The sequence below is a fragment of the Suricata suricatta genome, chromosome 12 (assembly GCF_006229205.1).
Source record: "Suricata suricatta isolate VVHF042 chromosome 12, meerkat_22Aug2017_6uvM2_HiC, whole genome shotgun sequence".
In the NCBI taxonomy this organism is placed as follows: Eukaryota; Metazoa; Chordata; class Mammalia; order Carnivora; family Herpestidae; genus Suricata; species Suricata suricatta.
This window is the reverse complement of record NC_043711.1, coordinates 45,722,112-45,734,997: the sequence shown is the minus strand read 5'-3', so window position 1 is coordinate 45,734,997 and position 12,886 is coordinate 45,722,112. Positions and strand designations below refer to the sequence as shown.

General features: G+C 39.2%; 1 protein-coding gene across 1 annotated transcript in view; it reads right to left on the bottom strand.

Annotated features, from left to right (window-relative positions):
• SHQ1 (SHQ1, H/ACA ribonucleoprotein assembly factor) overlaps window positions 1-12,886 on the bottom strand; it is a 97,273-nt gene that overhangs the window by 50,068 nt on the left and 34,319 nt on the right. Inside the window, exons 8-9 of the mRNA XM_029916013.1 lie at window positions 11,958-12,011; window positions 9,019-9,142 (exon numbers count right to left, since the gene is read on the bottom strand). Of these exons, the coding sequence (XP_029771873.1) occupies window positions 9,019-9,142; window positions 11,958-12,011 (178 nt within the window). The remainder of the gene's footprint in view (window positions 1-9,018; window positions 9,143-11,957; window positions 12,012-12,886) is intronic.

The window sequence follows — 12,886 nt, the reverse complement described above, 5'->3', positions numbered from 1 at the left end:
TTTTTTTTTTTTTTAAAGGTGGTTTCTGGACATAGTTATTTAGGTAAGGCAAGATTATCCCCTACCTCCTTCTCCAATCGACTCCCAAAACCTATAGGGAGGAGACTCAGCCTCAAGCTGGGACTGGGAAGACAGAGACCTGGAGCAAGCCCTCCACACAGCTGGAAACTGGCAGATGCAGGAGAGTGGGAGAAAAACGGCCTGGCAATTGGAATGCCTGAGAGTCCAAGTGAAAACCTCGAGGCCCACGCAGGCTGACGTGGGCCCTCAGACGTGCCATTGCTCCTAGAGTATTGTTCTCAACCTCTACTTCACTGCTAATACTTCTGAAAAATTTTTATCTTAAACATCACTGCTTTCTAATTCTTTTTTTTTTTTTTTAGGTCCCCAAAGTGGCAATGCTACCTTTCCACGTGGTGACAACAGGCTACAAATGGGGCATGTATGTACTCTAGACTGTCTTACGCCCCACTGTTGTCTTTCATATACCCGTCTGGACAAGTAGGCATCTCAATTCCCTTCCCCTAATGTTGTGGGACCTACTCCTGTGGGAACAAGCTAGGTCAGCTGCATGTCACCCCATGGGGAGGTAAAGAAAAAGCCAAAATGATCCCCTTCAACACTAGACACTGTTTGGGATGGAAAGCAGCCAAAGACCTCCACTCACTCTGAAAGGCTCCCCCCTGACCGTGTATATACATCTAGAGAAGGGGAGGCACATTTTTTTCGGTAAAGAGCCAAAGAGTAAATATTTTGGCTCTGCAGGTCACATAATGTTTCAACTGTTCAATGCTGCTATTATATCCCAAAAGTAGCCATAAACAATATGACGTGAACGAGCATGAATAGATTCCAATAAAACTTTATTTATGGACACTAAAATCAGAATTTTATATCATTTACGTGTGTCATGAAACACTATTTTGATTTTGCGTTCAACATTTAAGGATGTAAAAAGCACTTTGGGCCCATATGTCACACAACACGAATTTGGATTTAGCCTATGAGTTCATTTAAGGTATCTTCCTAAGGGAATTTCTCCTTTGTATTTTGTAAATCCTGATATTGTGTATCTTCCATTTGTCTTATCATTCCTGTTACATAATAAACTCCTTCAAAGCTAAGGCCAAGTGATATATATTCCTATAACTCTTTGCTGATTCTGTTACGATGCCTTGCACACAGAAGGGGTTTGATTTATGAAAGTTGCATAAATGTCTCCTGCTTGTTATTTTTCAGTATTAATTCCCATTTAAAGAACTCTAAACTGCAAGAATACAAATCTTCCATATTTTCCAGATAACATATGAAGTACTTTTCAAATAATATCATCTAGGCCTATTGCTATTACTATGCACCAGGACCATGATTCATTAGGGTCAAATAAAATGTTTCTTCTTTGTTCTCCCTAATTTGTCTTTAAATATACAATTTTCCGCCTTCATCCTCTTAAAAAAATTAAAGTTAATTCCTTAAAAATTCTTATCAATAAAAACAATCTCAAAACTTACTTTATTTTAGAGAGAGAGAGCAAGAGTGAGAGAGGGAGGGAAGGAGGCAGAGAGAGAGAGAGAGAGAGAGAGAGAAAGAGAGAGAGAGAGAGAGAGAGAGAGAGAGAGACCAGGAGTGGGGGAGGGGCTTAGAGGGGGAGAGAGAGAATCTCAACCAGTCTCCACGCTCAGCACAAAGCCCGATACAGGGCTCAATCCCATGACCCTGGGATCATGACCTGAGCCAAAATTAATAGTTGGATACTCAACTGACTGAGTTACCCAGGTACCCCTCAAAATTGACTTTAGATGCATTAATTGCCTATACAGTAGTAATATTTAAGAGATCAGCTGATTTTGAGCTATACCTACCAGTAAGCATTACTACAGAAATCAAATTTCCAAAGAACACCAACACAAAGATTTCAAGGGATTCTTTTTTGTAGCAGAATAAACATAAACTCCTCATCATCTGTGGCAATTAAAAGGCAAATTATCATTTGCAAACCATATAGGAAATGCTGCCCTCTAGAGAGTATTTTAAAAGAACAAAGTATGTTTTATATAAATGTAACCCAGAAATTACCATGAAAGCAACTTTTAAAATTCTAGTGATACCAATACTTAATGAGCAACGGGATTATTAGAAGAAAAGGAACCCTATGGAGATGAATGGAATGTTATTTTCTTTGCCTTAATGTTTATGCTCACATACAATATCCTATACAAGAGTATGTGTATAAACCCACAAATACTCCAAGGACAAATAATAAGGATAAACAGAAAGAATGTGTCGATTTAAGAGACCGGGAACACAGATTTCGGCTCTGAGGAAGAGAGGAAGAGGAATTTGCCTTGCCACATGGCAGGACAAGCCAGGGAGAGAGAGGGGCCAAGGACTGGCTGAGTGGTGGCCGCACAGCAGAGTCCTGTCCCTCTCACACACTCAAGGCTCTGAGGCCCTCCTTCCCTGCTACGGAAGAGGTCAGCACCAATAGGCACAAACGGTACTTCAATATTTTATTTGAGTTCCATGCTATTTAAACTTCCTGAAAGCACTTGGATTGCTCCATTCTTAGAAACATTTTAGCTGCAGTGGGGAACTGACTAGGAAATAAAAAGCTCAACAACAATTCAAGAGAGAAGAGGAACACAAAGTCACAAAGTTCCTCCTGGATATGGAGCAGGGAATTACACAATAATCATGAAGAACTAGAGAAATCCATTCTGGTGAGCCAGTTAACGCATCCAGAAAGGCAACTAGTTTCTCAGGCTGTAGGGCAAATCTCAGATAGCAACTCGAAGTTGTCACTGAAGAAACACTACTCTATAAACTTCATGCATTTAGAACACTCCCCTCCATCCTGCTATATCTAAATACCACTCACCCTTCAAGCCCCAATTCAAATCTCATGCCTTAAATGAATCTTTCTGTGATTCCTAGTGAAATATCTCCTCTCCTTTTCAGAACTATTTCGTCCACACTTCACACATTTACCATCGTATTGTGTTTTTGATGGACTGTTCAGCTCCCTTATGAGGGCATATACTCCCCCGATACAGTACACAAGTCTAATTCATCTTTCTGCAGCTCTTTATATTTACACATTACTCTAGTCTACACATAATAAATCGCATTTTAGTGGGTACTGACAAAGTAACTGTTGAATGAATAAATTAATAGATCAACCCATCAACCAATTAACAAGTACTTTGAAATGACAGGAAATTGGAGTAAGAACTGAGAATCAAAGTCAAACAAGGTAAAGGCTCCTTTCTGCAGGAAGTTACATGTCTTAAATGACAACTTAAAGGCAAGTCTGTTTCCTTGGCTTTATTATTTTCACCCAATGTATTTCTCCTCTGAACTACTTACTATGAATGCAAATTTTTAAAAACCTGATCACTGTGTAATTCCACGCCCCCACCATGAGAATCTTAAGCTGCCTGAGTATGTGACTTGCACGTCCCCTGTTCACGAGTATGCCTCCAGACTCAGCTGCATGGTGACCTAGCATGGGCTCAACACATGTTTGGTGAATAACCCGCAAACTAGTTTTACATCAGGTATTTAAGGAGCAACATTAAAAGGTTTAACATTTTTTTTTTAATGTCCATAACAGGGGTGCCTGGATGGCTCAGTTGGTTGAGCGCCCACTCCTGATTTTGGCTCAGATCATGATCCCAGGGCCATGGGATGGAGCCCCCTGTCAGACTCCATGCTAAGCAGGGAGTCTGTGTAAGATTCTTTTTCTCTCTCCCCCTGCCCCTCTCTCCCACGCGCATTCTCTCGCTCTTTCAAAATCAAAAAATAAAATAAAATATTCATAATACAGAACTCATCAAAATTAAATACAGATAGACGTCAAAATGGGAAAAGCCTCATGATTTCATCTTTTAGTTTTCAAGTTGGGGGTAACTGTTACAACTCAAAAAGAAGCACCTGCTAAACTAACTTTGGGCTAAAGAGAATTCAAAGGCTAAAATCTCGTTCATCTTCAAGGTTGCATCAGAACTCAGAGTTCACACAATACACTTGCCACACCCCAATTTCTGGGAAAGTCGCTTTCCGTAAAGAAAAAGAACAGCCCTGAGCCCTGTGCTATGGTTCTGGTCTTTCACATAGATCGTGCTATTATATCTATTTACAGAAGGGCTAAGTAAGGCAGTCCTGAAAAAAATGATTATTACACCCAATAATGACTAGTACATAGGACTATTAATTATATGAAGCAAAACCAGCTTTGGGGTAATAACAATAACTAATCTCCTGAAGGCTGTTTCTTGGGTTAGAGCCTGCCATGTAGCTACTGGTCCTCATATGTCAAACGTGTATAGCAAAGTAGGTTTCTGACAGCCTTAAAAACAAAACAAAACCAGGGCACCTGGCTGGCTCAGTCAGGAGAGCACGCGACTGCTGATCTCAAGGTTGTGAGTTCAAACTCCACATTGGGTGGAAAGCTTATTTAACACTATAATATTTTGGGCTATCTGGGTGGCTTAGTTAGTAGGCACCCGGTTCTTGGTTTTGGCTCACATCATGTCACTGTCCTGAGATGGAGTCCCGCTTTGGGCTCCACCCTGGGAGTTTAAGATACTCTCTCCTTTCTCTCTGTCCCTCCCTTGCTTGCATATGCATGCTCGCTCTCAAAAAAAAATTTTTTTTCTTTTAATAAAACAAAATCTTTAAAAAACAAAACAATCCTCCAGAACCAAGAAAGATAATTTCACACATATGTTTTCATTAGCCACAAAAAAAACCCATAAACTGTCTAAACAAGAATTACATTGTTTTCCATAAAATGGTGAATAAATTTAAAACAGAGAAGTATAGTGGTTAAGAACCCACACTTAAAATGAAAAAGAATAATTTATAAAGGAAAATCATGTGCAAAAGGAGACTACAAGATGGTGAACTACCACATCACTCAGCTTTCAGCAGGTGCCAACTGATGGCCCACCTTGTTTCACCTGCGCCTAGCCCACCTGCCCCGGACCCCTCTTGGATTATTCGGAAGTAAATTCCAGGCTTCACATAATTTCATTTGTAACTATTTCAACACATCAAAAGGCAGAGACTTTGAGGCAGACAGACCTGGCATCCAATCCAGGCTCTACCAACTAATAGGCACTACCCTAGGTGAGTGATGGAACTTCTCTGAGCCTGTCTTTGACCCGCAAAATGGACAGAATGAGATAAGGCACCTGAAGAATGAAGCCTCGCGCTGGCCCACAAAACACAGTTAACATGGCAGCTGTGGTCAGTACTGTACCAGCACAGTAAGGCAGGACTCTTTCTGACTCATTTCCAATGAGCCCCACAAAGGAGAAAACAACTAGCAAGTATTCCCATATCTTAAAAAGAGAGATACTAACCTCTCCATGCTAAACTTACAGAGAAACTAACCCAAAAAATGGTGATTTATGACCCCCGTAGCCCAACATTGACCTCAGGAGTTTAAGGAAAACAGGTCCAGAAAAACTCTTTGGATAAAATTGCACTGCTATGGGGTTTCAACCACCCTCCAAGAGGTTGTTAGTTAACAACCTTTCGGTTACCCTAAACCAAGAGGTCCCTGGGGAGTGTAACCTATCACTCCTAGAAATTGCGGCGTACAAAGACCGGTGTCTGATGCCTACCTGACAAAAGCCCCTTCCCCACACCCCTTCGGCTCAGAAGCAGGAAGGAGCAGCCTGTGGTGGCTGTATGGAAGCTTGCTCTGGAACTGCCAAGAGAGTCCCACCACCACCACTCCCCTCACCCCCAGTGCTGGCTTCCCAACCTGAGGCAGGCCTGAGATGGGGAAGGGAAGATTTACTTGTTTAATCAAGTTCAAAGAGAGCATTTTAGGTACTTAAAAGAGACTCTTATAATTTAAAGTGATATAAAAATTTAAAGAATACCTATTATATAAGATACATATATATGTGATATGATATTTATAGGATATATATTCCATCCAGAAACAATAAAAGAACAGAGAGAAGGAGTTCAAAGGGGAAACTGAGAAAAAAAACTAAGTTGTTTCCCATGATGTTCAGCATCTTCAATGTAACAGTTACACTACATGTTCAAAAGCCAGTAAGAACAGAGAAAATGAGGAGCACCATTACAGAGACTAATGAAATGTAGATATTAGTATAAATAATAAACAGTGTAAAGTATATAATCAATGTAAACTATACCACTTCTGAAGAGAATAAAATTTCAAGGCATATTAGAAAAGCTGTTCTCTTTTCATCTCTGTTTTCATTTAGTTCCAGTAACAGCAGCTAAGCAATGCTTCCATCACGGATTCAACCTTCTTAATGCCAAAAGAATGAAACAGGGAGGAGGAAGTAAAAGTTGCTTAAAACAGAGAGACAGAAACAGAAAAGGGGGATGATCATGTGGCCCAAGGTTACTGATCCAGGGACAGAAACTCCATGCACAAGATCCTGTGTTAAGCACTAAAACAGTACTCAAAAGGTTGAAGTTGGTTTTCTGCCCTTAAGGGAGTTTGGATTAGACACATATAGCAAAGCAAGGGATCAGTGTAGTCTTTCAGAGGTGAGGAAGGGGTGGGAGAAGGAACATAAATAAACTGGAAAATAGCCCAAGGCCCAGTGAAGAATGCCTTGGAAGGATACTATGAAGTCAGTCAAGGCAAATTCATGATTCAGATCTTTAAAAAAAATAAAAATAAAAATTCAGATCATAGTCTATCCACTATAATGAAATTTTCTGTAGATTCTGAAGCCTCGCTATGTTGAAAGCTCATTCCAATGAAGATCCCTATTGCTTTGGGGGAGAGTTATCTGGAGAGCTATTCGTTACTTTCAAACTATGGAAGCACTCAACAGACTTTCTAATAAAAAGTGTGATCGCATTTTGAATTATACATAGACACGAATTCACTCTTGGAAAATCTTCAGTGCCACAGAAGAGCTGCGCCCAGAGACACAATGGGGCACCAAACACACAAGTAATATGTGTTTCAATGGCAGTAATGCGTCCCTGTGCCGTCCACCTGGGTAAACATGGGTTACAACCCACATCCGGAGCTTGTGTTCACCAGAGCTTATGATGTGACTTCTAGACAACCCAGCTCTCTGTCTCTCAGCACTAACTAACCACAACCCACATCAGCCACAGAACACGCCGTGCAGTTTAGAGGCTTCCAACTCATTTTCAGCAGACAGACCTTCAGTGCGTTACCCAAGGTTTTCTGTTGCTGTCAGGACACAGCTGATAAGACTATTTCGTGTCAGATGGATAAAGATGAAAAGTTAAGTCTAAATTTCACTTCTCACCTACTAAAACTGTTAAGAGTAATTGATTACTATGTAAGTCAACACCATCAAATTTATTTCTGGTCATGCAATCACAGAACTGATTACTTTTCAAATAAAAATCCAGAGAACCAGATTACTTCCCAGAATAAAGAGTAGCAACTATGTGTGCGCGCAGGCACATGTAGCGGTTTTTTTGGGGTGTTTTTTTTTTTTTGCCAGTTTTCCATCTGGAAACCATGATATAACAGGATAATCACAACTTCATTCTCACTATTTAAATCTATGAATAATGCACAGATCACCTAACATGACTTAAACAAGAAATTAATTGTGACATGTAACCCAAGTTCAAGTCACTTGTAGTAGGTTGATTTTTCAAGATAATTTGTTGCAATTCAAGAAATATCTTAAAAGGCAAGAAGGGCACCTGGTGGCTCAGTCGGTTAAGTGTCTGACTTCAGCTCAGGTCATGATCTCACCATTCGTGAGTTCAAGCCCTGCACTGAGCTCTGTGCTGACAGCTCTAAGTATGGAGCCTGATTGGGACTCGGTGTCTCTCCCTCTCTGTCCCTTCCTGCTCTCAATTTGTCTCTGTCCCTCAAAAATAAATCAATAAATGTTTAAAAAAAAAAAAGCAAGAAGAAATAACATGAGAAAAATCAAAGCAGTTTCTTTTCTACCAATAGGTTAAGATGGGTTTCTTTCAAAGATAATCCTTCAAAATATAATACAGCTAACCTACCCCAACTGGATTAACAAAAAAGTATCTTTCATTTAACCATAATTCACTTTGATAATTATTATCTGCCTTAAAAGAATCTACTTCAAAACTGATTTTCTGCCTTAGGATAGAAGGTAAAAGTTACACAGAAGTCAAAGAAAATCCTAAAAATCCCTCCAGGAGGGACAAACATTAGAAATGGGATTCTTCCTTTTAGGCCAATGATGTCACCTGGGTATAAAGAGAAGAGCTTCCTTACTTTCCCCTTCTTATCCTCAAGTCTGAAAAGTTACGCCTCAAAGTATCTTTATCTAAGGACAAAGGAACAACAAGACTCCCCAGGGAAGACTATAAGAAATGACCATAAAGGATGGAAAGTGACTTTTAAATAAATGTGCCAGAACTAATCCATACAAATGAATGCTGCCACCTTCAAAGTCATTACTTTGGAAATTATATACTCAATCCAATGATACCCTTATAGTCACTTTGGAATTTGTTCCAGAGCTCAAAGTTTTCCACATCCTTAAAACCAGCAAACGTTTGTCTCTTCGGGCTAGGTTTGCCATCAGTCCAAGGTCCTCAGAGTGGCTGTGCTGTTCTTTAGAAAGCCTTTCCTGACCTCCCAAGTCCCGGTTCTGTGCTCCCTCCCCGTGAACACAGCATCCCCCCCAAACTGTAAACTGCATAGAAACAGGAGTAGATCTTATTATTATTATAATACCCACAATCCTAGCATACTGCCTAGAAAACCTCAGGCATCCAAGAAATACTGAATGGTATGCTCGACTATAACATGAAATGGTTTGGAATGCTGTGTACCTTCTCCCTTGACCCTCCCAGCAAGTCTCAGAAAAGAGTGTATCTACAGAGAAGAACTGTTACTTTTTATACTTGGGGGGGAGAAGTGATTGGATTTGATGATTTTCATTCCTGATTTATGCACAGAAAAGCAAAGCTCATGACTGTGTCCTCAAAAACTAAAACCATAACTTTTTCCCTCTCAAACGTGCAAGCACAAAAGGATCTTACCTAGTTGCAAGATCTTTATAGTGTCTCTGTAAGCTTTCATCACCAGCTTGAAGTGGCGATAAAGAGGGTAGCATAAAACTCTCCTTCCAAAGGACACCAGGATTTCATGAACATTAGTCCAAGTCTGTGAAGTATAGTTTAAGTAAGTAATCATTTCCATATTACATAAACAAAAGGACACAACAAAATATGAAACTACTCTCAGTAAAAAACAAAAAAGTTCGGATCATCATGAAGCCATGCAAGAGAGAAATATAAAACCATGAAATGAGATTCTTTTTGTACACCTTAGAATAAAATATTTAATTGCCACCCTTGTGATTTCTCATACTTTATCAAGATATCACAAATCTTAAAAGTCACATATGCAACAGGAAAGTTTCAAAAAGTCCTTTAAGAATTACAAATATGAATCTAAAACACATGGCACTAACAAAATACAGACACACATAAAAGACATTGTTAAATGATACATGTTTCATGTTTTTGCCCTTTAGAACCACTCAGGATGGTGCAGATGAAAGATGTGGAACTCTTTAGTGAAGGATATTCAAGGTCTCCCTCTTCTACTTCTTCTTTTTTACTGCTTTGGGCATGAGAAATACAGGGTATTTATTTCAGTAATTTGCTTTCACTTATCAAAAAGAAAAGGGCTTTCCTAAAAAAAAAGGTATTCTATCTTGAGTAGTGCCCAACTAAAACCATCAGCAATTCAAAACTTACTGAAAACACTAGACAAAGGCAATTTTGTACAAAATTGTTTTTTAATTGGATTTTGATTAAAACTGTATGAAAAATGTAACCCATATATAAAACTTAAAATATAAAAGTAAAACTACGGGAGTAGAGTAATTTCCATGTATATTAATCCTGAATGAGTAAGAGATCTGATTAAGAATACTAAGTACCACACAAAGAACAATTTATACCTAAAAAGAGTTACAAACTTTTGAAAAATTCTCCCAAACACTAATATGTAAAAGAATTTCACATAGTTCTTAAAAACTCTGGCAACTCTAAGTTACCTCAAAATCAACAAAAATTTCAAAATAAGATCCTAAATAGGTGAATTTATTCAGGTAGATTGTAATAATTAAACTATGAAACTCTTTGGTTACTGACTACTTTGTTTTCAACGTAAGTAATCAATGTGATTATTATTACAAAATCCAGCTTCTCCATTATATGCTGATCACAGCAATAAGCTGAACCCAAATGAAGTCTAGACAGAGCTCTCCTCCATCTTTAATATCCAGGAGACTCTGGAGACCTTGCTACAGGTTCTGCTTCAGTGGGTCTGGACTGAGATGCTCTCTCCCTAACCAGCCCCCAGCCGAGGCTGCTGGCCAAGCACTGGTTCATGGAACACTCTCCGGAGGAGCAAAATCCTCTAACAAAGCTGAATGTTTCAGTCCCTGTTCACATCCTTTCTATTATTTAAAGAAAGTGATGCCATTAGGGGCACCTGGGGGGCTCAGTCAGTTGAGTGTTCGGCTCAGGTCACAATCTCTTGGTTCGTGAGATTGAGTCCCACGGCGCTGTCAGGATCTGAGCTGACAGAGTGGAGCCTGCCTGGGATGTTCTTTCTCCTCTCTCTGCCCATCCCCACCACCCTGTCTCTTACACCCGTGCTTTCTCTCTCTCAAAATAAATAAACTTAAAAAAAAAAAGTGATGCCATGAAACCTTGATTTTACAACTTACGAGGTACTATATCTATGATTTTGTTTTATGTTTATTTTTGAGAAAGAGAAGGGAAAGGGCACAGAGAGAAGGGGAGACAGAGAATCTCAAGCAGGCTCCATGCTATCAGGACAAAGCCCAAATTGGGGCTAGAACCCATGAACTGTGAGATCATGACCTGAGCTGAAGTAGGATGTTCAACTGACTGAGCCACTCAGAGGCCCCTGTATCTAGGAATTAAACTGGAAAAGCAAAACACTAGTTGACTTAATTGGTGATACAAATATCAGTTGTGTAAAATGACACTTATTTTCATAGGCTAGCTTTTATTATTTTAGATGATAGCTTTTGTTTTTTCCTTGTTTTTTAAGTAATAGGTACACCCAGTGTGAGGCTCAAATTCACAACACCGAGGTCAAGAGTCACATGCTCTACCAATTGAGCCAGTCAGGCACCCCTAAAAGTTTCTTCTATTTTTTAAAAAAATGTTTATTTATTTTGAGAAAGAAAGCGCTTGCGAGTGCAAGGAGGAGCACACTGTCAGTGCAGAGCCCGGCGTGGGGCTCAAGCTCATGAATTCTGAGATCATGACCTCAACCAAAATGAAGAGTAAGACACTCACTGACTGAGCCACCACGTGCCCTTCTACTTTTAATTGCTGTTTTGATCTTCAACAATTTGTTCAGAGCCAGTAAATTTTAAAACAGCATCCTCTGATATTTTTTTATACGATCTATGTAACGATTTATTAGGATATACTTATAAAACAATCCTTACTATACTCTCCAAACTAACTGTAGGATCTGGGATAAGTTATTCAAACTCTATGACCCAAGCTTCCTCGTCTGTAAAACAGCAATAATACTTATTTCACAGACTTATTGGAAACAACAGGAGAGGTAACAAATATAAAAGGCTTATTAGCACAGTTTTTGATGGTCAGGAAATGGTGCCTAGTAGAATTATCACCTAGGTTTTTCGCTTCCCAACCTTGAACTCTGAGCCCCAATACACGCCAACTTACACACCCTGTTCTCCCTCTCCCACTGCCCTGAGACCCTACCTAGCTTCATCAGTGGAAGAGTTACAAATGAAATCCGAACTTTATTAAAACGATGGGGAGAAAAGCTTGTATAATCAAGCTTCTACTCATAAAAAGTCAAGCAATTGCTTGAATTACCCAAAATGTACTAATGGCAACAGAAAAAAGAACTTTCTAAACAAACAAATTAAAGGAATTGCAACTGAAAATCATACCTCAAACCAGCACAGTGTGGGACTCAGTTTCCTAATGTTCCATGCAGATTCAACCTTCATTTGTTTTGGAGAAGAGAGTAGTGTCATTTTCGAGGTAAAGCCATTCAGAAATAAAGCAAATATATCCATTCACTCCACTAGTGTCTCAGTGGGACTGCCATACATAAGAACTAAGAAGCGTCTGTGACTGAGGAAAAATAATTGCTTGAGAGAAGCTATCAAAGGCAAGTTTCTGCCTACTTTCCTTGGGATTTCACAAAGTAAAGCTTTTCCACTGATAAAAGCACCAGAACATAAGAGCAAACAAGCAGGGGCTTTGAAACTAAAACTTAAAGCAAAGCGAGGCTTGCTCAATTTCTGTCTTTCTCAACTAAGTTACCCAAACATTCTATAAGTAATCTGCCAAAGGACTCAAAGATAATGCTGAAGGGCTGACTGTGGCACTCACAAAGACGCTCAAGAATCTGGCCTTTCGGAGAATGCTTGTGAGATTAAGTGCCTTCTAGAGAAGATCTTGAAGTCGCAAGACTTCGTGGTGTCAAATATGCAAATAAAAGAATCAAAAATGATAAATCTTATCGAGCATTACTGAACACACTCACTCATTTCCTTAAGCAATAATGTGAAGTACGTTTTAGTAAAAGAAAATATTTTCTCCAATTACAGTGTCCTTAAACGATGAATGGAAACAAAAGCCATTTCCAGCAATATTGTGCCCTTTATACACTCGTTAGTATTCATTTGGGAGTCAAATGCAAATCCCAAGAGTCGCCTTTGAAATTTTCAGAATCCTAACAACAGAAAATTTGGCACATATCAAATTCTAATCCTAATACTATGCTAATGCTGGCTGTTGAGAAAAGCAGATTAAGTAATATACATCATGACCCAATTTAAATACACATACACACGTGTACTCAATGAAAGAC